At 42.0% G+C, this 24,021-nt stretch overlaps 1 protein-coding gene across 1 annotated transcript; it reads right to left on the bottom strand.

Annotated features, from left to right (window-relative positions):
• Positions 1 to 1,518: 1,518 nt before the first annotated feature.
• On the bottom strand, positions 1,519 to 23,740 carry LOC118417562 (neurogenic locus notch homolog protein 1-like). The gene is made up of 37 exons (XM_035823156.1): positions 23,647 to 23,740; positions 23,073 to 23,261; positions 22,490 to 22,681; positions 22,061 to 22,216; positions 19,116 to 19,211; positions 18,495 to 18,686; positions 18,135 to 18,317; positions 17,151 to 17,264; positions 16,541 to 16,669; positions 16,173 to 16,364; positions 15,460 to 15,657; positions 14,836 to 15,084; positions 13,621 to 13,785; positions 12,915 to 13,108; positions 12,415 to 12,748; positions 12,066 to 12,227; positions 11,598 to 11,759; positions 11,166 to 11,327; positions 10,734 to 10,829; positions 10,382 to 10,580; positions 9,979 to 10,118; positions 9,248 to 9,817; positions 8,756 to 8,963; positions 8,300 to 8,538; positions 7,703 to 7,978; positions 7,147 to 7,309; positions 6,729 to 6,868; positions 6,365 to 6,478; positions 5,793 to 6,038; positions 5,403 to 5,557; positions 4,837 to 5,059; positions 4,372 to 4,614; positions 3,745 to 4,057; positions 3,302 to 3,517; positions 2,902 to 3,155; positions 2,447 to 2,669; positions 1,519 to 2,243 (listed from the first exon to the last, which is right to left on the bottom strand). The coding sequence occupies exons 2-37, from the start codon at positions 23,218 to 23,220 to the stop codon at positions 2,084 to 2,086; spliced, it is 7,206 nt and encodes a 2,401-aa protein (XP_035679049.1). The 5' UTR covers positions 23,221 to 23,261; positions 23,647 to 23,740; the 3' UTR covers positions 1,519 to 2,083.
• Between the last annotated feature and the right edge of the window lie 281 nt (positions 23,741 to 24,021).

The raw sequence follows: 24,021 nt of genomic DNA on the forward strand, positions 1-24,021 counted from the left end.
TTGTAATAACTTATCATGGACATAATCATGTGTTCATGTATCAACATAACATACATGCCTGTATGATTACTATGAAAAAAACTCCAAATGTTGCTGAAAAAGTTTATTTTCACCCAGGTCAAAGATCATAAGCCTTCCAAGCATTTGGTAACGTTAACGTTACTCTTTAAAGTCATCTTAATTCCCGAGACGTCACATACATGTAGATAAAGCATCATCCTGAAATATCAGTAACAAAGGGTCATATAAGGGTTTTCCATTTCATTTTATTGTTTTCAAATGCAATGGTAATGAACACCTTTCATCCTTACCTTTTGATTTAGAACTTGGTAGATAGATATTGTTGATGTAAACTACAATATTGTTGTTGTTGATATTTGTGCCTTGTCTTACACTTCAGCACTTTAGATAGAAGCATGTACATTTAGGCTCCTGAATCCTCCACTTTAGACATTATCTTTGGTAAACACAATTTTGAAAACTATATAACGTTACTACTATTATGTATATTGATATACTCATGAATGATACAGGTAACCGATGTCGAGTTGTTTGTTACGAATTGTTTATGTAGAATGCTTCATGGTTTTGGACAGTATTGTTATTTGTTTACTGAGTATTCAGGCTGTGTCTTATAATTTGACTCATCGAATACGTTTCTTGAGGTTTGAGTCACTGTACCAGGACAGTTAAAAGCTTCTCGTTTGCAACATTTTTAAGGAAGTTCAATATTACCAGTTTGATAGCACTTCCTTTTAGCTTTGTTGATGTTTCTTTCTAAGCCATTGCCTGAAGAACAATCTTCTAATAAACGGACACTTTTTTTCTGATAATAAAAATACAAAAAGGGCACTTAAAAGGTATGATGAGACAAGATTTGCATTGTATTGTTTGCCATAATTTGGACAGTTGGTAGCTATTGAAACCTCATGAAAATGCAGTACATATTAAACAGTAAGTAAGCGTTCATTGTTATTAATGGTACACACTTGTAATTTGTATTGACGTGTGATGTATGGTGGTTTTGCACCATGGTTTACTACAGTTCTTGCAGGTGAATACAAGGTAATGTAATATGATCTATAGTAAGGAAGTGATAGAAGACAGCACATACATGTACTTTTTAGTGCATTGATAATGATGTCGATATTACTTGTTTTTGATACTACCGAAAACAACATATAGACTTCCCAAATACTGTATTTTGTGTGACAATTAACAAGGGGATGGCTCTTCCCATTGTATGCTATTTGACTCGTTATTAGCTAATTTTTACTTACTTAAGATTGGCTATGAACTCAGACCACAAACATATTTATTGGAATTTTTGTCTCACACATTTATTCCATCAGACTGTAAAATAAGTACTACAACTTGGCGATGAGTGAGTTATAGGCCAACATGCAGGTGTGCAGCTATTACATGAATTATCAGTATAGGTATCATTTATGACATTCCAGCTATATACTACAATATCTACAAATAACAAGCAAAACACGAAGAAACACGAAAGTAACCTGAAATCACACCAAATTATGCTATTAGTTCACACACACATATATATATATATCACTCTGCCTCTGGACTATTCTTACAAGAAGCAAATCACTCTTTTCTACATGGAATTAACAAAAGGGTCAAACCATATGAAATCCACAGCATTCACATGTCTCAAGGTTTAGCCGTAAGTGACGATATATGTTGCCCTGGATTGAAAGCTTGAGCAACTCCCTGGAAACCGTTTTTAGAAGCTGAGGACGAAGTGAATTGCTGTACTAGAAAGCAGTACTCGTCCGTCCAAGGAATATATTGAAGGATACATGGATTACCGGTACCACATATGTACATCGTTGTCCTAAAAAATCTAACAATGTACAGCTACTCAACACCAACATTTGAAAAAAAAAGCACACAATCCAGATTATAGGATTATATTTTGATACCAGCGGGTAAAATATACAGGAGTAAGAAATGTTGTAGGTATTCCTTTTATCAATCACAGACAACATTTTTCCATGCGGTATGCAAATTGATGTTACAGTAGCAAATTCGTGTTTGTATCAAGAACGCTGCCTATTGCTTTTTAAGTCAAGTCCTCCACGATGATGCACGGGTTTTCCTTGGCGCGAACAGGGACATAGGCACGGTCACTTGTTGAAAGTGAGAAGAGAACCATCGCGTCATCTACCACGCCAACTTTAGGGGTTGGAGGTCTCACATACTTCAGACCTGTGATCTTTGACCTACATATACGTGCAAAGAAAGAAAGAAACAACAAAATTAGTAGAATTAATGAGATTTGGCATTTTGGTGCCAATCAGTTTATAGATATGCGCCGTTATCATGGACATTGTAGGTAAATTGTTAAAAAATTAAGGCATGAATCGTAACTCTTCCATAAATGTTTGGAACAGAAAAAACGTGAACACTTTTTTCGTCAACTTACGCTGCGGTGGGGGATTTGAAGAAGACCCAGCCCAAACCGGCCACAATTAGGACAACTATGGCACCACCTGCGACGGACCCTGCAATGATCGGGATGGAATTCTGTTCAGATATTCCGCCGGTATCTGATGTATCGGGCGACGGCGTTGGTGTCTGCCCCGTGGAGCTGTAAGCCTCCGTTGTCTGAGGGAGGATGGGGAGAATCACCAACTGGCATCTGTCACCTGTTTATTAAAAAGAGGAATATGAGTCGATCTGTAGTCGATCTATGCCTAAACACTGGGATTGAATAATTGTCTTCCTTGGGGTCTTTTCTAATTGATGAAACCAATGTCACATAATACTATATCATATACCAGTTGGTACATACTTGATGTTCTAGAGAGACCATCATACACACAAGTATTCATCATTCAATTAATCATTTTTTGTTACTTTGTATAATAGTGACTTCACCTGTGAATTTAGTTGGACAGTTGCATGTGTAGGCCGCAACACCATCAACGCAGGTGCCGCCATTTTCACACGGGTTGCCCTGGCACTCGTCGATGTTCGTACCACAGTGTGTACCGGTGAAGCCGTCCACACACGCACAGGTGTAGGATGCTATCCCGTCCTCACATGTGCCGTTGTTCATGCACTCGACTCCTTCACACTCGTCAATGTCGATCTCGCAGTTGTAGCCCATGTAACCTGTAGAGCAGGTGCAACTGGGACAAAAGATTTACACTAGCTGTTATCTAGTGTATGTAATGATTTTACGATTCATAATGGGTTGTAATTAATAGCTAATTGATAACATGATAAATACATGATAACCTGAACAGAAATAAAGATGATGTCTAAGAATACTTACTTGTAATCATCGGTGATTGGTTGGCAGGTCCCGCCATGTTGACAAAGGTTGGGATCACAGTAGTCCACTTCTCCATCACAGTTCTGTCCGAAGAAGCCGTTAGGACAGTCACAGTAGTAATCGTTGACCATGTCGACACAGGTGCCACCATTGGTGCAAGGGCCTGAAGAGCATTCGTCAACGTCCACTTCACAGTCATTTCCAGAGTACCCTGGGCTGTTTAACATAAACCAGTGACATTAGAGCTAACACATTTTTGCATACTCTATACGACGAGTACATGATGCGGAACAACCTACTTGTACAAGCTATTTTGGCCTTAGGTCAGCAAGTCTTGTAACTCTATTACACATATATATAGTCCTCATTACCTGTATTTTTTAGATCAGTCAAATATTTAGCAATCTATACATGAACTAAGGGTCTTGAGCCGTTAGATCTACCTGCACGAACAGGAGTATGTGCCCCCTCCAGAGTCGGTGCAGTTGCCTCCGTGCTCACACGGGTCCGGGCTGCAGGTGGTGACGTCCAGCTCACAGTTCTTGCCGTGGTAGGCAGGTGGGCAGGAGCAGAAGAAGTCGTTCACCAGATCAACACACGTTCCTCCGTTGTCACATGTCGTCTCGATGCACTCATCGATGTTGACTTCGCAGTGGACACCAGTGAACCCAGCAAGACAGGTGCATCGGTATCCCCCGAGGTAGTCCGTGCAGGTGGCGTTGTTTTCACATGGCGATGAAAGGCATTCTTTCGTATCTGAAATGATCCAATGCTCATGCAGTGAAGTTAACAAGCCATGGTAACATTTGCACAGAGACACAGACAGCAGAAAAACTCAAGGACTTACGATATTTCGGGGATTTTCGGTGTTTGATATCATTTGATAAATTATTTTGGTTACATTTTAGTGTGATGTGCTGGTATTGACTGATTATGAAGTAGACCTATCTAGCATTGATCATCGAGCGTCTTTTGTTCAAAACTTAAGACACATCATTATGAACAGCATGCACCCCGGAATGCATTTCAACCCACCATTATGAAACGGCAGTTATAGAACAGAATCATACCATCGCACACTGACTGGGCCGTTGCATTGGTGTTTCCTTCCACGTTCAGTAGAAAGTCTGCCCAGGTCATGACGTCACCACGCAGGGAGTGGTTACAGCTCATTGCCAGGTCCGTGATCTCACTGTCAGACAACTCCCGGCTCCACCAGTTCAGTCCATGTAGGGAACCAATGAAGGCCTCATCCGGGGTGAAACCACCTCCGAGGTAGTCCTGCTCCTGACCAACAGCAGCTAGACCACCACCTAAAGTGGATGTCATCATCATATGATTAGCTGTTGATTGATACACATCTTGTCACTATAGATTCACAGACCTCATGGACCATTATAGACCTCAAGTACTGTCACACAATATTTAGCATCACGTATATCGTGCAATGCTTGTCCTGAAATCATATTAAAAACTTGATCATATGCAGAGTTCGTTATACGTTATTGTCATGACTCAACTTACTCACTACTTGCCTGATATAGTATTGCCAATGCCAAGTCCACTGCCTTCATCGACAAGGATTCCATTATCGAATAGCTTCCACTGGCCAGAACTGTTTGCCCATGTCACAGCGATGTGGTGCCAGTTGTCGTCCTGGATTCCATGCGTGCTGTAGGCTGCCTCGCCATTGACATAGACCGTGAAGGCGGTGTAGTCAGATACCGTCATGGCGTTGTCATTCCCAACTTCTTCACTCTAGAAAGTCGTGAGACGTAAGGATATGTTTATGCGTGTACTCAAAGCACACTGTGTAATAGAAAAAGTCCACAAAAGGCTCCATATATCTATGTAAAGTTATAAGATTTTATATTCAGATAGTGAAAGTGCATAAATCAAAAATCAACCATTTCTAGAGATGTATGGATGTGGACGTGTCTTGCCAGCCATATTCTGTGCATTCTCCTAGCTGCTGCATACAGTATAGAAACACAAACAAAAATGTGTACTATGCCATACATCTTATAACTGTTGTTAATTATAGAAGTTATCATATGTTGTTGAAAGTATTACATCTTTATTTAAGTTATCATCATCTTACCAGGGCATATGAGAACGCGGTACCGTAGTTTCTACGGTCAGTGGTCTGCATCCAAAAGGACACCGTTACAGCAGTCATGTCAGGAATGTTGTAGCTGGCTGAACTGTACCCATCCACGCTACCGTCGAAGACCAGGTCAAAGTCTGACGACAGCTCTTAAAGTAAAAGAGACAAGAGACATTTAGTTCAAAAGTGTTCCCTTGTTAAAATCTTTGTACAATGTCATCACAATGAAGCTCTAAGTTGCCAAAATAGCGAAAACACTATAAGAAAAAAGGAAATGTATATATATATATATATATATATATATATATATAGTTACCTTTAACCTTTTCTTTTTTGAAAGTCAAAACGTAGGATGCAACAATTATAGCTTAGCAGTATAATTACCTGTCTCACAATAGGTTCCAGTAAACGATGGTCTGCACGTACAGGTGTAGCTTCCGACTCCATCTTTGCAATCAGCTCCGTTCCTGCACATGTGTCCGACACAGTCATCAATGTTCATTTCACAGTCCTTCCCATTGAAACCCATCATGCAGTCACACCGATAGTCACTGCCGATGTCTGTACAGCTGCCGTCGTTTTGACAGGGGAGGGCTGCGCAATCATCGGTCTCTGTCTCACAGAAGTCACCTGATAGGAATAGATAGTACATCATTGTATGGTTGCAAGAAATATAAGCAAACGAAAAAGAATGGAACGCGTTGAAGAACAAGATGAATAGTGAGGATGTTCTACCTTTTCTGTATCACGTGTTTTATGCCGGGCTGGCTATGGATGAGATGGCTAAGTTAAACTTATCCCTCTCTATCCAGTAAACTGATAGTAATGTTGGAAGTGTTGTTTATGTACAGGTTGGGCACGTGTTTGTTCTTACAGAGAGAAATGTCTTAGAGGTATTTGTCGATTATTGTATTACATTATCCTGACGAAATAACTATTAGATTGCAAATGCTTACCGTGGTATCCGGGAGCACATTGACAAGTGACACTGTTGAGGCCGTCCACACATGTTCCTCCGTTTTGACAGGAATTGAAGTCACAGTCATCAACATCAGATTCACATCGGTCACCTTTTAGCAAGAAATATTTACTTTAAGTTCTCTAGCTTACATCTTGATGTACTACAATAAAACTATAAAATGTTGCTGCTGTGATACCAATGCATTGTAATCGACCGTGGAAACAGAAAGCTAGTGCAGATTATATTTTGTAAGTTGACGTTAGCATCCAAACGTTGCTATTGTGTTTAACATATACGTTTGTCATTTTTAAGAAGTAAATGTGACCATAAGATACATGTATGAGATGATGGCAAATCACCTGTAAACCCTGCTGCACATAGGCATGTGTAGTTATTGAGCTGGTCCACACAGGTGCCGTTATTCTGGCAGGCATGTCCCTGACAGTCATCAGTATTCACGTCACAGTCCTTCCCCTCGTACCCAGAGAGACAAGCACAGCTGCACATGCAAATACAAAGCATAACGTTATTTACTACGCTTCAAAAATCTTTTACGTCTAACTAAGGGTGATCAAATAAATGCGGTATGTACATGTAACCGGTTTGATTAAACATCACTAGGAAAGCTATCGATGTTTAAGACACAGACAAAGGATTTTAATGTAATACTTGTACGTACATACATAGCGAATCGTTAATACAAGGGGAGGTTTGGAGTAAAGCGTGTATGTTATGCTAATTGTTAGATCAATTAGCTAATCACAGACAACACTTTACCTGTAATCCCCGTGTGTGTTGGTGCAAGGGGCTGCATTCTGGCACGGTGAATTGATACATTCATCAATGTCCAGCTCACAATTGGTTCCGGCATATCCAGTCTGGCACTGGCAGCTGTAGCTGTTAACGTCATCCATACAGGTTCCAGAGGACTGACAAGGGTCTGTTGGACACAGCACGATAACAGTTACACATTGAGATGACCTGTGATAGTTACTAAGAAGTATTATGTATTCATTAATCATTTGGCGAGAAATGCATATAGCACTGTTCCTATATCTTGTTACATGGGCTTAAACAAATTATGATGTGTGTGTGTATCATACAGTAGATAGATTTCAGATGCCGAGTGGCACATCTCGATGCAGTTAGTACAATGTAACACTGAGATAACATCTTTTACCCATCTCAAAAGAAAAAAAAAGGATTCCAAATTAATGCATGCACATATGAATGAATGAATGATGTAGATCTGATAAGACTTACATGCATCATTATGTAAAGACATCAAAGATACAGTTTTGAGACTTACACAATGTAAGATCACGATACATACCTGAGGCGCACTCATCCACGTCGATCTCACAAACCCCACCACTGAACCCATCAGGACAGTTGCAGATGAAACCGGCTACTCCATCCACACACCCTCCATCATTGAGACAGGTGACGTTCTCACAGTCGTCAATGTTGATCTCACAGTTCTTCCCCGTGAAGCCATCTTGGCACTCGCACATGTAGTCATCGACGAGATTGTTGCAGTTCAGGGCGTTCAGACACGGGTTGGAGGAACACTCATCTACATCCTCAGAACATGTTGGGCCGGTATAGCCTGAAGCGAAAGCAAAATACCAGTTTGAATATTGATGGGTGATGATATAAGTTTTACAGAACAATAAGGCTTCAGGTAGATGTTCCCACTTGAATTCGAATTCTTTATGTATTTACCGACAGTGAGCATTTCACTATTGTGATTCCTTGATGCCCTTGATCTCATCAGATCATTCTTCAAATGCCGTCGTTTGATACCCGTTATTAATCTGTGGTTATCAGAAGTTATGCGAATGTAATTCTGGTACTTTGATATTTACCGGTATATTGATATTTATAATCAACCAATATGGGACTATTTGTTTGACAAGATCTAACCTACCTGACAAGCAATTACAGGTGTATGTTGCAATCCCATCAACACATTCAGAACCATTTGTGCAACCGTGCGTTGCACAATCGTCTATGTTGACTTCACAGCGCGTTCCGTTGTAGCCCGGTGGACAGTCGCAATTGAACCCACCGTATGTGTCCGTACACCTTCCGCCATTTTCACAGCCAGACCTCTCACACTCATTGATCTGGGCCTCGCAAAGTTCGCCTTCGAAACCAGACAGGCAGCTGAGAAAGTAAAATATTAAAACATTTGAATCTGACAAAAAAGACAAATCAGCCCCTAAACTTCTTAATTTTGATCGTCTCGTAGACATCATTTTACTGCTTGCCCTTGGTTTCACCACTCATTTTCAGAATACTCAAGTGAAGCACTATTGATAGCTCACAAGACAAGGTGTTTCCTAATAATAGTTGTCATGATGTTGGAGTATAGAATTCGTACCTGCAAGAGAAGTTGCCGATCCCGTCGACACATGTGCCACCATTGTTACAAGGGTTGGATGCACATTCTGGTAGGTTGATACTACAGGTTGAACCACCATAGCCAGTCGGGCAGATGCATTCATAGTCCGGGTACTTATCAGTGCAGGTTGCTCCGTTGTGACAGGGAGTAGACTCGCATGGGCTAAACATGGACTCGCAATTTGTTCCTGTAGAATAAATAGTGAACGCGGCAATGTGTTATCTTCACTGTAAGCATAACATGTTGTTTAGATCATGTAATTAGCAACTATAGATACAGATGTGTGTGTGAGTACATGTATATATAATGATATGAATAATAGAATACAGTGGTTTGTATAGTACCTTCATGCACATTGGAATTACGATTCAGCACAAACAGTATCAGTTGCTTCCTATCATAACCTATTGATAGCTCACAAGCATTTCTACGACCGACAGTTTACTTTAGATATCTTCACAATTTTCTAACCTGTGTATTCGTCCATGCAGAGACAGATGTAGCCATCGACCTGGTCATAACAGGTGCCATTGTTCACACACGGGCTGGAGGCACACTCATTGATTTCTGTTTCACAGCTTACACCTTCGTATCCTGGACCACACTGACACTCAAAGTCCAAGTGTTTGTCTATGCAGGTTGCACCGTTGGAGCAGGGTGAGGTGGCACAATGATCCATCTCTGCCTCACAGTTGACTCCTGTATAGCCTTGGTTGCAGGTGCATGTGTACGAGTCAAACATGTCCTTGCATGTCCCGCCGTTCTGACATGGAGACGACGAGCACTCGTCGAAATCTTCAGTGCAGTTTGTACCCGCGTATCCCGATACACATTCGCACAGGTAAGCTGCCACTGCATCTACACATGTGCCATTGTTAGCACATGGTGTAGATGCGCAGTCATCGACATTGACTTCGCAGTCATCACCCGTGAAGCCTTCGTTACAAAGGCATGTGTACGAGTTGATACCGTCCGCGCATGTTCCACTATTTGCACAGGGTGATACGTCACAGTCATCGATGTTCTCCTCGCAATGTGTTCCTGTAAAAGGAAGTATTAAAAAAACTGTGAATTCGCATTTCTACTGTCAAGCCTCTATATATGACATAGTAGATATACAGGAAATTCAATACGTTATGGGAGCAGATTTAGAAGTATATACTATTCTACCGATAGACACTATCTCACATGTATGTCTGTACCTGTATATCCAGCATTGCAGTTACAAACATAGCTGGCCACCAGGTCGGTGCAGGTTGCGTTGTTTGCACACGGACGAGGCTCACATTCGTCGATTTCAATGTCGCACAAAACGCCACTGTAGCCACTTAGACAATTGCACCTATGGAAATATATTTCCATCTATGTTAATAGTCCATTGAAGTTACGGTTATCTTGACAGAGTTGGCCACGTTCCGAAGAAAGGCTTGTTTCGTAGCATCATTATGATTTCGGGCAACTCTTTGGAGTAAAATCTTAGCACACCCCTTAAAATGAAAAGAATGCCATTGGGGTATACTTTGGTATATAATATACGGTTAGATTGACAATTCACTTTTATTATATCAGACACAAGTATTGCTTACAGTACAAGTTCGGATTTACCTGAACAAATTCACTCCATCGATGCATTCTGCCCCGTTGGAACAGGGGTTCACTTCACAGTCATCAATGTCTGTTGAGCAGTCCTCTCCCGTGAATCCGGGGGTGCAGACGCAGGTGTAACCGTCTATCCCGTCTGTACAGGTACCATTCACACAGGGACTAGACGAGCACTCATCGATGTCAATCTCACAGTTGTCTCCTGTGGAGGAACAATAGACCGATTATAGTAATGATATTTCTGCATGCCGTGTTAAAAGAAATAGGCCGAGAGAAAATAACTATTGATAGTTACTGTTAAGTAATAGAGTTTCTGATGTGGATCAATGTTGACAGGCATTAGCACATAACGTACCCAAAAATCCGTCCAGGCACTGACACAAGTACGCGTTGATTCTGTCGGAGCAGGTACCGCTGTTGACGCAGGGGGAAGATGCACAGCCATCGATATCTGTTGGATGACACATTTTTATATTAGCTACTAATAATCAAATATTAACATTGTATGAAGCAGTTCTATTTAAATTACATACACCGTCGGCTTGAACATCATGAAATTAAGCTAAAACGATAAAATCCATTATATGGGATTTGCCTCATTATAATGCAAGTTTGATTTTTGATGTATTACACCACAGTATGTTGAGTATAGTCTTGACCTGTTCATCAAAGCCAGAATTGAAAGCAACAGACGCTTTGATGTAAAGAATTATAATGATAAACATCAAAGTATTTCTGGTTCTAAACGCAACATTAGATATGCCAGTAGTCGTTAAAGATAGCTTACTGAAACAGTCTGCACTGCTGTCTGAAGCTACTGACGCGGTAGTGTAACCCAGTGGACACTGCAGACAGGATGTACTCTGCTGTGCAGACTGGTACTCCCCTTGTTCACACGGTGTGCAGGGTGCCAGGCCATTCGGGGAGAAATATCCGGCTTGGCACCGATCTGGAATTGACTTTATATGCTTAAAGTATGTCATTGACCTGGTATGAGAGCAACTGCTGAGTTTCCACCAAATGTTAATTCAACATTTGGTAGATACTACATATAGTCCTGCCAACCTACTTCAGTGCTCAGACCAGACATAGTCACCAAACAAGAAAGAAGTATGAAAAATCTCTAGGAATGAATTTGCGTCACTCAATTTTTTTATCAATCAGGCGTAAGAAATGAAACGACAAAAGGCTGATGGTGATATTAAAGAAAAATATCAACCAAAACAAAAGTCCGCAGACGTCGCAGCTGTGGCGTTGGTAGTTTGTGACGATGGACAGGAGATGCAGGATGTGTTGCCCTTATTTGGCTGGTAGGTTCCCAGAGAGCACTCTGTACAGGGTTGGAGTCCTGTGGAGGAGTACCATCCTGCCTGGCACATCTCTGCACCATGGAATAACAAGATTATCTGAAGTCACAACGTGCAAACTTTTATCTTACACAGCATGTAATTGTAAATACACATATGTTTATTAGCAAACATGCACATTTCCAAAGTACTATTAGTTTTAACAAAATCAATTCAAATGACGTTTCTTCTGCTTGCAGTATATGAATAATAACTGAATGTTATCAAAGCAAATTAGCAATGTTAGACAAGGGTTTTTGTAGTATCCTTTTTCCATGTCATGTTTCCACCCCCGTTGACAGAATATTACACTTGAACAATAAAATGATTAAGGATATCACCTTTACAGTAGGTGTCGTTTCTGCTTCCTATATCTTCCGTCCATGTCCCAGCTGGGCACGGCTTGCAGGACAGCTGGTTGTGTTGGTCTTGGTATGAGTGAAAAGGGCAGTCCACACATGTGTTGTTGCCTTCATTGAAGTAGAAGCCCGCTGGGCAGCCGACTGAAATATACAATCTGATTGTAAGAAAAATCAACAACGAAGACCCCAAACACGTTACCTTGTGATTAGAGATTATTTGAGGTATTGGAATTGGAATTAAAGTGATATTGGTAGTAATAATAATATTAATGTGTACTTATTTATCAATGCAAAAACTTGAAATGATATAGTGGTAAAATATCTTTACCGCATTTTTGAGTGTCATTGTTCCATGCCATTCCCGTTGGACACTGAAGCACAACCTCGCTCTCCTGTAACGAACTGGGAACAGCTCCCAACGCTTCTCCGTCCACTTCCAGCTGTAGTTCTCCTGTGTCAGTAGCATTCTTCAGACCTTCAAAGACACTATCCATTGTAGCCAGTGCAGATTCCACCGAATCAGAAGTTGTCTCATTGATGGTTGCGTTTCCAGGAGCGACAGTGAGGGTGAAGTCAAGGCCTATTTCATCATCAGGTGCCTGCCGTACCATCCTCGACAGATATTGCCAAAGGGAGCGTTTTGACCGTGTTCCGCACGTCACCTGTAAATTTAAAGAAAGGAATACCAATAACACCATTGTAAAATTAAAAGTTTCAGACAACCTATTTTAAAGATAAATTGTCAGCAATAGCATCTACTGGGTCATAAAGTATTTTCGTCGTAGTGACAGACGTACTACTCACAGCAAGAACCCCACAAATACTTACAAACACATTGTCAATGCTGCAACCTCCACTTGCAGGATCTGTCAGGACAGCATATCTACACGCTAGTGTGTACTCTGTGGTGATCACAAGGATAAAGTTGTCTTTGATTTGTTGCCGTACAACAGGGTCACTACAGTCCCCATTGTAGTAGAAGTTGATGGTGCCTTGCTTTATCGCATTTGGCGATGATGAGACTGTAAAAGGTGAAAGGTCCAGAGTTATTTCTTTCCCAATATCGAGGACATATGTTCTTCTTGTCTGAAATTGCTATTTTAAAAGTTTAATACAGATTCGTAGCTGCAACTTCAATTGCCAGCAGTGGACTGGTCTTTGAAGTTCTGCATTTGGTAGTACAGATACGAACGATAGTAACTTGCTAATGTTACAAATTACTGCAAGCTACACACAGTGTATTGCTTTAGCCATTTTTACATGTTGTTTTCTTTGTATCATTCTATGGATAGCGATATCGATGTAACAAAAATTCATTGGTGTTATACATGGGCATCATCAAGACGTGCATACTTTGACACGTCCGTGACCCAAACAGACTGGAACTTAACATAACGGTAAGCTACCGCATGCAAAGTAGATTAAGCCTCAGCATTCTCGTACATAGCTGATGAGATGCACAACAAAACGACAAGTAACATACCACTACAGTCCGGTATTGGTACTCTCCCAGGAAGAGCATTCAACCCGGTACCTGTGACCCATATCCCTGAAGGATCACAGTAGTACGTAGACGGCGTGTACCCCGCTGGAAAGTCACTGTTTTCCTCACAGTTTGGATCGCAATACGTCCCAAAGAACCAAGACCCGCACGCAAGAGCGCCATTGGCTGGTGCATTTAGCGAAGAACAGTCGTGTACTGAAAATGTAAAACGGTTTGGAAGTAGTTTGAATGCGGTTCACACATGTCCTGAATCTATTCTGAATATCAATAGTTGAGCAGAGTGTCCGAAGGGTGCATAAGAGCTGTGTAATTAAGTAATGCATCATAATGGCTTGTAGAATAGCCTACAATATCAGCCAAATCATAATAACTTATTAGCCTACAATATCAGCCAAATACCTACATTTTACCGTCACCCTGAAAGTACAAGTTGCACGGTTTCCAGATCCATCAATCGCTTCGTATGTGATGGGCTCTGGTCCGAAGTCGAAAGTGTCGCCAGGGTTTTTACTTAATGATGTGACAGCTGGTGCTACGCCTGAATTGTCCTGAAATGAATAAACATTCAAGTTCACAAATTCAGGACACGTTCATTAAAAAGAGTAAATGAGAAATACAGGTGTTCATTAGAGCTAGTCATCATCACTTACTGGTTCGGAATCTGTTGCCATGTATGATATAATGTAATTTGACACATAACATATAAAAGGGATAGCTTCATCATTGGTGTAATTCCAAGTTTAAGGGAGAACTAACATAGAATTATTTCATGCTATTGCTTTGTACAAGATATCGCCTCCAATGCGTTATATAGTATTGAGGCGAAAAGGAAGGTTAGTAAGCTACGTTATGAATTGAATCATGTCGCACATGTAAACCGCTTGATAGACTGTTGATGAAGTCATATACTTACGGTTGCTACTGGAACAGTCCAGTCGACAACATGAGGTGTGCTACGAGTTGGTTCTTCGATATCATTTGGGCACGTTATGATTGGTTTCTCATTGTCTGTAAAGACAACCAGATACGTTGAAGAAGCTTGAATAGTCAGGAACAAGGTTCTGAGTGGTGATGATGTCATTTCCATTGCATTTTGTCGTTTGTATAAAGAGGCTGATTAATATGCTTACATTCTTCAATCTATTTTATCATGGCACTAGTTTGTGCCATCTGACAAAAGTTAAAAAGAGAACCTAGACTGTAATGTTACTCCATAGCTAACCTAAAACAGTTACAGAGGCATACCTCTGATGGTGACACTGAAGGTGCATGTTGCTGTCAGCCCAGCTGAATCTGTTGCAGTGTAAGTGACATCATGCGTCCCAATAGAGAAAACGGATGGTGGCTCCGTACCGCTTGGTGACACAGTAATGGTTACTGCGGTGTTGTCTGTAGCTCTTGGTTTGTCCCAGTTTACAAGTACAGTTCCTGAACCTGAAGCTGGTTCTAGGTACACGTCATTTGGACAGCTGGTGAAGACTGGTTGCTGAACATCTGGAATACATAATTTCACTCAAGCTCCCAAAATAAACGTTTAGAAATCTAACAGCTAGATATTGCAGGCGCTAGATAGATTTTTGGTGTTGGCAAGCGCTTAAATTTTGGACAGGAGATCTGGCGTATCCGGGTCTTGCATTTAGCTAGCAAAAGGGCATCTCACTCCGTAAGGGGAGGTATAACCCCGTCGTATGTAAACGTCAAGCATGGCGAATTATGATGATGATTTAATTCTGGAAGCATTGTGCACAATGTTCAATTTGCAAAGTTACTTTGTTGGTAGAAATATTCTCTCAAGCAAGATATATGGTGTGAAGAAGATGCTGCTGTTGCCTTTCCCTAACATCATGAATGGACGGTAACGTTACGTACCTCTGCATGTAGGTGTAGAAGACACACCAGGGGACCAGTGGCCTGTTGCGTTGCATTCCGTAGCTTTGATGCCATTTTGCAGTTCGAAGCCAGGCAGGCAGTGGTAGGTGCACTGTGTCTCGGCTACAGACTGAACGGTGCAACTTGTTGGGGTGATGGTCCCATGAGAAGGTTTGGACAGAGGGCTGCATCTGAAAACTGACACCAGACATCCAAATGTAGAATTCACTTAATGATTCACTTCCTTATATCCCTGTCATATTATCCACGATCTTCAGGCGTATCGATGGAAGATCGGCCATATTTAAGATCGACAGAGGGTTGCGCGTATTTTTCACCTGAAAACCATCCCTGTCACATGTAAGCCATACTTTGTACCTTGTACAATTGTTGTGCAATAAAGTTGATATTATAAGCGATCGATTTTCGCCAAATGTGACAGGAGTATAAGGGATAATTAGCCCTTCTGATCGAGTTTTTCTACGGTACCCTACAAGTGCCGAATAAAGCACGGCGTGAGTGAAGCGATCTGGCTGTGATAAGATACACATTTGACACGATAGCATTTGACACGTGGCCATGTCTTTTGATGGCAGAAATCGATGATCACATTACGTATTTAAATTTGCGCTTCATAAAGTTGCAAAAAGTCTTTGGCAGGGTGTAATCATCACTTTATTACATTCTAGCTGATGCTAATATTTCTCACGTACTTTCGCATTTGGTCTCTACTCCGTCCCAGTATCTAGTTGTGCCATTGTTTGTCACCACACATCTTCTGGTAGCCGAGCCGGTGAGGCGATAACGTGTGTGACACTCCATACTGCAGCTACTTCCTCGTAGATTGCTGCATGTGCTCACAAACTGTCCAAAAGCCGGTGGTGGGAGAATTTTACAGCGGTGTACTGTCAGGTAAAAAAAGCATGTTGAGACAAGGAACCGTAACATGGGTAAAAAATGCAATATGCTGTTACAATAGGTGTAATTTGATTATCATAAAATCTCAGTATATAATGTCACCAATTATGATTTTGAACGTCTGATGGAATCGTATGTCATTTGTCATACAGTGATGCCCTACCTGTGACCACAACAGCAAACTGGCACTTTGCTCTGTTTCCAGCGCCGTCCTCGGCCGTGTAGGTAACATGGTGTGACCCCTCACCAAATGTCGTTTTCACACCGGTAGATGTAACAGTAGGGACGATGCCTGATGGAACAAAAGATGAAATTTGTATGAATTAGAAGTAAACATGTAACAACAGATAACAAAGAACAAAATAGCATGAGGAAATGATACACGAATAGTATAAATTTTGATACGTCAGCCATTTGTGTGCATGTTTGTGTGTTTGTTCAATGTATGATATGATAAACAATAGATACAAAAGGAATAGAAGGAAGGGGGCGTATGTGGCTTATACATGGCCTTCCTCTTTGAAAACGATTATAATCGACAACTGAGATATTCCAAAGATGCAAAAAAACTGGTGCAGCCAGACTCAAGCACAGATTCAAGCAATAATAGGTGAAAGACAATCAATCAATGATAAATATCAATGTCAGAAGAATGAATACGACATAAAAAGCATTTTGATAATATTACTGTAAATCAGAACAAAACAATGTATCATTGAGCAGAGGAGGATACCCCAACCACAAAATTTCGGTGTTTTGTGCTGCGTACTTACCAGTTGAATCTGTTGCATTTGGCGGAGTCCATGTAACATTAACACTCCCTTCTCCGTCATCAGCTGTGACGTAGACATCACTTGGACATCCATGGAACACTGGCTTTGTGACATCTAACAGATAAAAGACATAGACATTTGTTTTGCAATCTAAGATATCTTTGGTAGTGCTAAATACTTAAACTAACGCTCTATTTCAGCTGAATATAATCACCAAGTAGTTTTTATATGGCAAGGTACAGCTTTTACCGAAAGTAAATTCGCCTCCTTTTACATGCAATTAATTACATGCCATCAAATGTTATGAAAATTACGCTATATTACGATTTGATTATGTATGTAGGTACGTAAGCATTTTCGGACAACTGGTAAGAACCTGTAATTTAACGTACCTCGACAGGACACAGAATTGTTGTTCTGCCACCGGCCACCATCGAGGCATTTGTTGATTTGTGAACCTGCCAATGAATACCCGGCCTCACAGGAATATGTGCAATCGTCATTGTATGCTGGGTTCGATGTACACACGCCTGGGGTGATGTCGCCGTGTTGTATTGGGCTCAATGCGGTGCACGTGTCGACTGTAAGTTATACGACAGTGATGGTTATTGACGTTTCAATGAACATCTTTTAGTCGGTAAATGATCTTGTATAACAGTATTGCAGTTATAGTACAATGCTAAACTTTCTTCCAACACAATGGTATATATGGATCGAATTTTCAGTGAGTACTGTCACCTTCCTTATGATCGATACTGAAAACCAATCACTTCAGAACGTAAATTTACGAGAGTTATAGACAAGTGATCCTATTAACATGTGATCTTTCGGATACGTGACGTCATCAATTGGTCAAACGTGCCAGGAAGTTGGTCATCATCAGTATTGATCCTGAAGAACAATGGTCGTTGAAAATATGATCAGTGTATACATTTGCGCTGGAAGAAAGTTAGTTTAACATTGTTGTAAACAAATCTCACTGACCTGTGCACGTTAGCGCTGACCCAGACCATGTTCCATTCTGCTGGCAGGTGCGTTTAATGCTAGCCTTTGGGCTGTATCCCTTGTTACAGTAGAAGGTGCAGACAGTGTTGTAGTCCTCTTGTGCTTTGTTGCATCCGGACTTGGTGTAATGCACAGGTGTGGTGAGACTGGGGCAGGTAACAACTGTTATAAAAGAGACAGATACCTGGTGTTAAGTCCACTTGGAGGTCTTTGTTTACATGTAAATACATGTCTACCAAGTCATCGTTTCATGTTAAACAAGGCCACTGACAAAGTCATCGTTAGTTTATGGCTCTTGATATTAATTTTCGTTATACACGCGAACAAAAATAGATATACTTTCGCAGCTTGGCGCTGGAGAGGTCCAAAATCCAGAATTTCTGGAATCTCTATCACAGGAGCTTGTGTCATTCCCAACCAGTTGGTAGCCCAGGTTGCACTGGAACTGGCATGTGGTGCCGTATCGCCTGTCGTTTTGGTCACATGTTGTTCTTCCACTCGAGGGGGCGTTCAATGCGGAACAGTATACCACTGAAATAAAGATAGGAGCAAACGTTAAAAGCAAGGAAAAGCATTGTTCAAACACTTTCCTTGGAGTGTAGAAAAAGCTGAATTTGCATTCTGTGCTGTATAAAACAATCTGCCTGTGCATTGTTTAATCATACATTTATTACTTTTATCACGGAGAGATAATGAGATTTCGTGCATTAACCTGGCAGATTTGGGATAGGAAACAGACCCATAATGATACTTCTGTAAAACAATGTATGAAACGAAGAACAAAGACCTGTATACTGTCTTTAAACGCATTATAAGCTGTTTACATGATAGTATCTCTACTTTCTAGCTTCATAACGATATAAATATATACTGCAATGATATGGGATGGATTGTGGTAGAACGGTAGAAGTAGAGAGAATTTGTTTTATAGGTTCTCCTGGATGTTGCAGCAACGCTTACCCTTCACTGTAATCCTAAATGAACAATCGTTGTTACGTCCAGCAGAATCAACAGCAGTGTACTTGATAGAATGTGTTCCTTCGGCAAATGTAGACCCTGCAAGAACATAGATAGCATACAACAACGAGGATATACTATTACGTCGAAAGAAGCATAATAGGATACTCAAAAGAATTGAAATGAATGGCATGTAAGTACATATGACTACAAGTTTGCACTTCTGCATCTGCATAGGATACCCCCAAATGACCCCGCGAGGGGCAAAAGTAGGGGGGGGGAGCTGAGGCTCCCGGGTTAGGGCGGGCAGGCCGCCTGCCTGGCACGGAAGTGCTCAACGTTGGGAGCGCTTACAACCGTGCCAGGCAGGGCATTCCACTCGGGAATTGTGCGTGGGAAAAAAGAATGTTTGTAGATATCGGTGCGTGCAAATATGTGTTGATATTTGAAGTCGTGACTACCCCGGGTGCGCCCTTGGGCAGGCTTCAGAATATTGCTGGCGTCTATGTTAATATTATTGTTGACTACTTTATAGAAAAAGGTGAGGCGGGCGTTCCTCCTCCTTTCGGAGAGAGGGCGCCACTGCAGGTCTGAAAGCATTTGTGTCACGCTGCTAGTCTGCCGGTAGTCATTTAGGCTCACTCGGGCTGCCCTGCGCTGGACGGCCTCCACGGCCTGTATCCCTTTGTTGGTGTACGGGTCCCAGACGATGGCACTATATTCCAAGTGAGGCCGTACCAGCGCTTTGTAACAAGTGGCCTTGACCCTAGATGGACAATGGGTCAAGTTGCGCCGAATGACTCCTAGGACCTTACCAGCTTTGCTAGTGGCGTGGTTGATATGGGTGTCCCACCGCAAATCGTCGGACAGTTGTACTCCAAGATAGGGGTGGGACTTAACACCGGTAAGGGCTTCTCCACAGAGGGAGTACTGAGTTATGATGGGGTGCTTTTTACGGGTGATATGGAGGATGTGACATTTAGAGGGGTTGAACGACATGAGCCAACGATTTTGCCATTCTGTTAGCGCATCGAGGTCAGACTGCAGCCCTTGTGCGTCAGAAGGCTTGCTGATAGTTCGATAAATCAAGCAATCGTCAGCAAACAGTCGAACATGTGAGTCTACGGAATCGGGTAGGTCATTAATGTAGAGCAGGAATAGCAGAGGGCCTAACACAGTACCCTGCGGAACTCCAGAGGTGACCTTGACAGCTTTAGATGTTCCACCGTCAAAGACAACCCTCTGGGTTCTCTCCGTAAGGAAGGCCCTAAGCCAAGACTGAAGGAGGCCAGAAATACCATAGTGCTCAAGCTTGCTCAGCAGACGTTCGTGTGGCACAGTATCGAATGCTTTGCTAAAGTCAAGCACCGCGGCATCGACCTGTTTGTTCTGGTCCATGTTCTTGGCCAGGTCTTGGAGGGTAAGCACCAGCTGGCTCTCGCAGGACAGACCCTTCCTGAAGCCGTGTTGCGCAGGGGACAGAATGCCATGAGCGTCTAGATGTTTCATCATGTGGCTGTGCACGATGTGTTCGAGCACTTTACCACAGACCGATGTCAGAGACACCGGCCTATAGTTTGATGGCAAGGTTCTGTCCCCCTTTTTGAAGATTGGAGCGATGTTAGCTGTTCTCCAATCTTCAGGAACATCTCCCGTGGATATTGACTGGGAGAATATGACCTGTAATATTGGCGCAATTTGTTCGGCTACGGTCTTCAGGAGGCGAGGTGGTAATCCGTCTGGTCCTGTGGCCTTGCTGGGGTTAAGACAGGAGAGCTGTTTGGCTACCCCCTCCACTGTGATGTTAAGGGAGGGGATAGTTGGAGCTTTGGGTTGGCCAAGGGTAGGAACGGTGGTCTTATCCTCCCTGGTAAACACTGACTCAAACTGGGCCCCCAGTGCATCAGCCTTTTCTTTGGGGTCAGATGTTAGCACCCCCTGATGTCTTAGGGCGGACGCACCAGTAGAGTCTTGTCTGATGGATTTGACATAGCTCCAAAAGGCCTTGGAATTATCCTCGATGTTAGACTCCAGGTAATTGGAGACATAATCCCTATGGGCCTTCCTAACTCTCTGCTTAACGCCCTTCCTACACCTCTTGAACTTTGCCCAGGCTTCATTGGAGTTGGATCTCCTAGCCTTGGAAAAAAGTTCAGACCGCTTACGCATAGCTTTGCGAATCTGGGGAGTTATCCAAGGTTTGTTGGATTGTGGCCTCACTTTTTTCCTGGGGACATGCTTATTGGCAGCACCACTAACGGCTGCCTTAAACAGCTCCCAGTTTTCTGAGGCAGTGTTGTGCTGAGCCTGGTCTGCAAACTCTCGACTGTATGTTGCCATATCCTGCTGGAGTGCATCGATGTTAGCTTTCCTCCACAGGTATATGAGCCGATCTTTTGAGTTTGATGTTTGGGGCTTTACTTGAACATCAATCAGCGGGATGTCATGATCGCTGAGACCTGGTAAGATTTTGACTCTCTCCACTAAGGTGGAATTTGTGGTGAGAAACAGATCCAGGGTGTTCGAAGTTTGCCCCACAGTACGAGTTGGTTCACAGACCATTTGTTCCAGACCACAGTCATTGGCAAGGCTGATGTAATTGCTAGTGAGAGTGGATGGATTGGAAGCGGTGGTATTAGCTTCAGGGTTCCAGGTCGCATCAGGCAGGTTGAAGTCACCTGCTAGCCAGATGTGGGCATTGTTGTTATTAGCCCGCTTTTGCAGCACTTACTACACTTCACCAACTTTGATATTTGTGTCTTCTCTTTAACAATATGAAGGAATAGGAATGCAGCACAAACTTAAATGGTCTATTCAAAGTTTAGTTGCCACAGGTAAACCCCTACACACAGTTGTGTACTGGAACATCGGAAATAATTACTTAGGAAAGCCAGTTGATGCAGCTGAATAAAAGGTACTAGACCAAAACAAAACCAAAACCAAAGTACCTGGTCCATTTCCTTCAACACGAGTTACTGTCGGAGTATCCCCTGAGTTATCCGTTGCGGTAGGCACGGTCCATGTGGTTGTTACCGATGTTTCCCCTTGGCTTGCATACAGAGTCTGGTCTGATGGACAGTTGTTGAACATTGGTGCCTGTGTATCTGAAAGATTAGGAGGATACAGCTTTTAGAGAATAATCTTGTCAATCTGGTTAAAAAGTTGTTTCTACAAATGTGCATTATTGACCGATGTTTAACCAACAGCTTCTACTTTAATTAAACCATACTTATGATGCCTGCATAAGCTGTAGGAAGATACTGACTGGTTCACACAACCTGGGTATGGAAATGATATCAATCATTAGATGGCAAATGTTACTCAAAGACCAATAATGAGCTGAAGTAGCCTGATGAAAGTAATAAAGATATACATACCTATACACGTTGTAGTTTTGCCTTGATCAGACCAGAGTCCACCAGGGTTGCAGGTTTGTTCTGTCGGTCCGCTTGTTTGGTACCCCACGTTACAACTCAGACGGCAGACTGTACCATAGTGCGACTCGGAAGTGCACGTTGAGGGGCTGATGGCACCATTGGGTGGAATCGACAGACCAGGGCAGGTTTCCACTAAATGGTAATACATTGAGTTATACTGTCACGTATTGTAAATCAGTTTTAAAATGTTAAGGAAGCAATGGGCATAATCAGTATTTGTTATGATTACCATACTTTGACATGAGTTATGTATGTAACAATATTTTTTTCAACTTTTCCATGAAAACAACTGGTGGGAACACAAACATGTGACACAAAACTTCTACATGTACAAGTTGTACAAGGTTATTGACATCAAATGTTTTAAACAATGTTCGTTGGTTTCATTACCATTGACGTACAGGCAAATATCGACAAACATAATTTATGTGCCAATCTTAGCTTCTTCCTTTGATAAGGTAAATACCCCACATCCAATTAACTTGTAGTCTATTTGTACCGTTGTAAAAAGTAACGACTGTACCTTCACATTCAAGTTCAGTTCCCGACCAAGTGCCGTCTGCCTTGCACTGACGTGACCGCGACCCTGTTTTCCTCTTGTACCCGGCGTTGCAGTCGAAGTAACAAACCTTTCCATATGGTTCCGAGCTGGTCCCATAGCATCCAGACATGGTAGTGTAGGGAGGTGCAGACAATGATGAGCATCGCACAACTGTTAGCAAAAATACACCATTTGTTTATTATTGCATGCCAGTGCTTTGGAGCAAGTATCAGGGCAATGCTACTTTCATTCTGTCAGTACCAAATGGTAAACCAAGACCAAACTTTAGTTGAGAACTTGTTCCAATTGCAACTTGGTCCATGTGTCAAATAATTTAACAGACTTGGCTCTTTTTGGACTTATCTTACTCTTTATCATAATGATGGGACATAAGGATATGACAACATATGCCACAAACAGGGGCATTGTGAAAGCCGGTTGTCAACTTTAAACAGAAAATAACATTTTGATAGAGCCGAATTGCCATGCTCCCCATCTAGAATGGAAGTGTTGAAAGATGCTTGTGTCCATTGATATAATTCCATTTAAGACATACCGTCACACGTTGGAGCCGGTCTGGTCCATGAACCATCATCTCGGCAGGTGGAGTCAGCATCACCCACAAGGTTGTATCCATTATCGCAGGAAAACGTACATGTGGAGCCCCGGAGCACACCGCAAGGATCTGGGATGTTCTTTCCATTCGCAGGAGTGCCGAGTTGAGTGCACCTTGTCACTAAAACGAGGAAATAATATCTTTAACATCTCACGTCACATGTCTTCTTCGATGGAGACATTACAACTAGTTACGACATCACAAACTAGTCCTTCACTAGCGCTACTGCTATTCAAACAATGTATGTCCACTGCCATTTCAAACACTGTCTAGGCCATCTAAATCACATCCAGCTAATCCTATATATTTTTATGT

Source organism: Branchiostoma floridae, chromosome 6 (assembly GCF_000003815.2).
Source record: "Branchiostoma floridae strain S238N-H82 chromosome 6, Bfl_VNyyK, whole genome shotgun sequence".
Lineage (NCBI taxonomy): Eukaryota > Metazoa > Chordata > Leptocardii > Amphioxiformes > Branchiostomatidae > Branchiostoma > Branchiostoma floridae.

Excerpts from the sequence above, each read along its gene's own strand:
- LOC118417562 (XM_035823156.1), bottom strand. The coding sequence starts at position 23,220 with ATGTCTGGATGCTATGGGACCAGCTCGGAACCATATGGAAAGGTTTGT. Across the intron at positions 5,558-5,792 it reads TGGAACCTATTGTGAGACAG|AGCTGTCGTCAGACTTTGAC; the intron begins GTAATTATACTG and ends TTTTACTTTAAG. Across the intron at positions 5,060-5,402 it reads CCGCGTTCTCATATGCCCTG|AGTGAAGAAGTTGGGAATGA; the intron begins GTAAGATGATGA and ends ACGACTTTCTAG.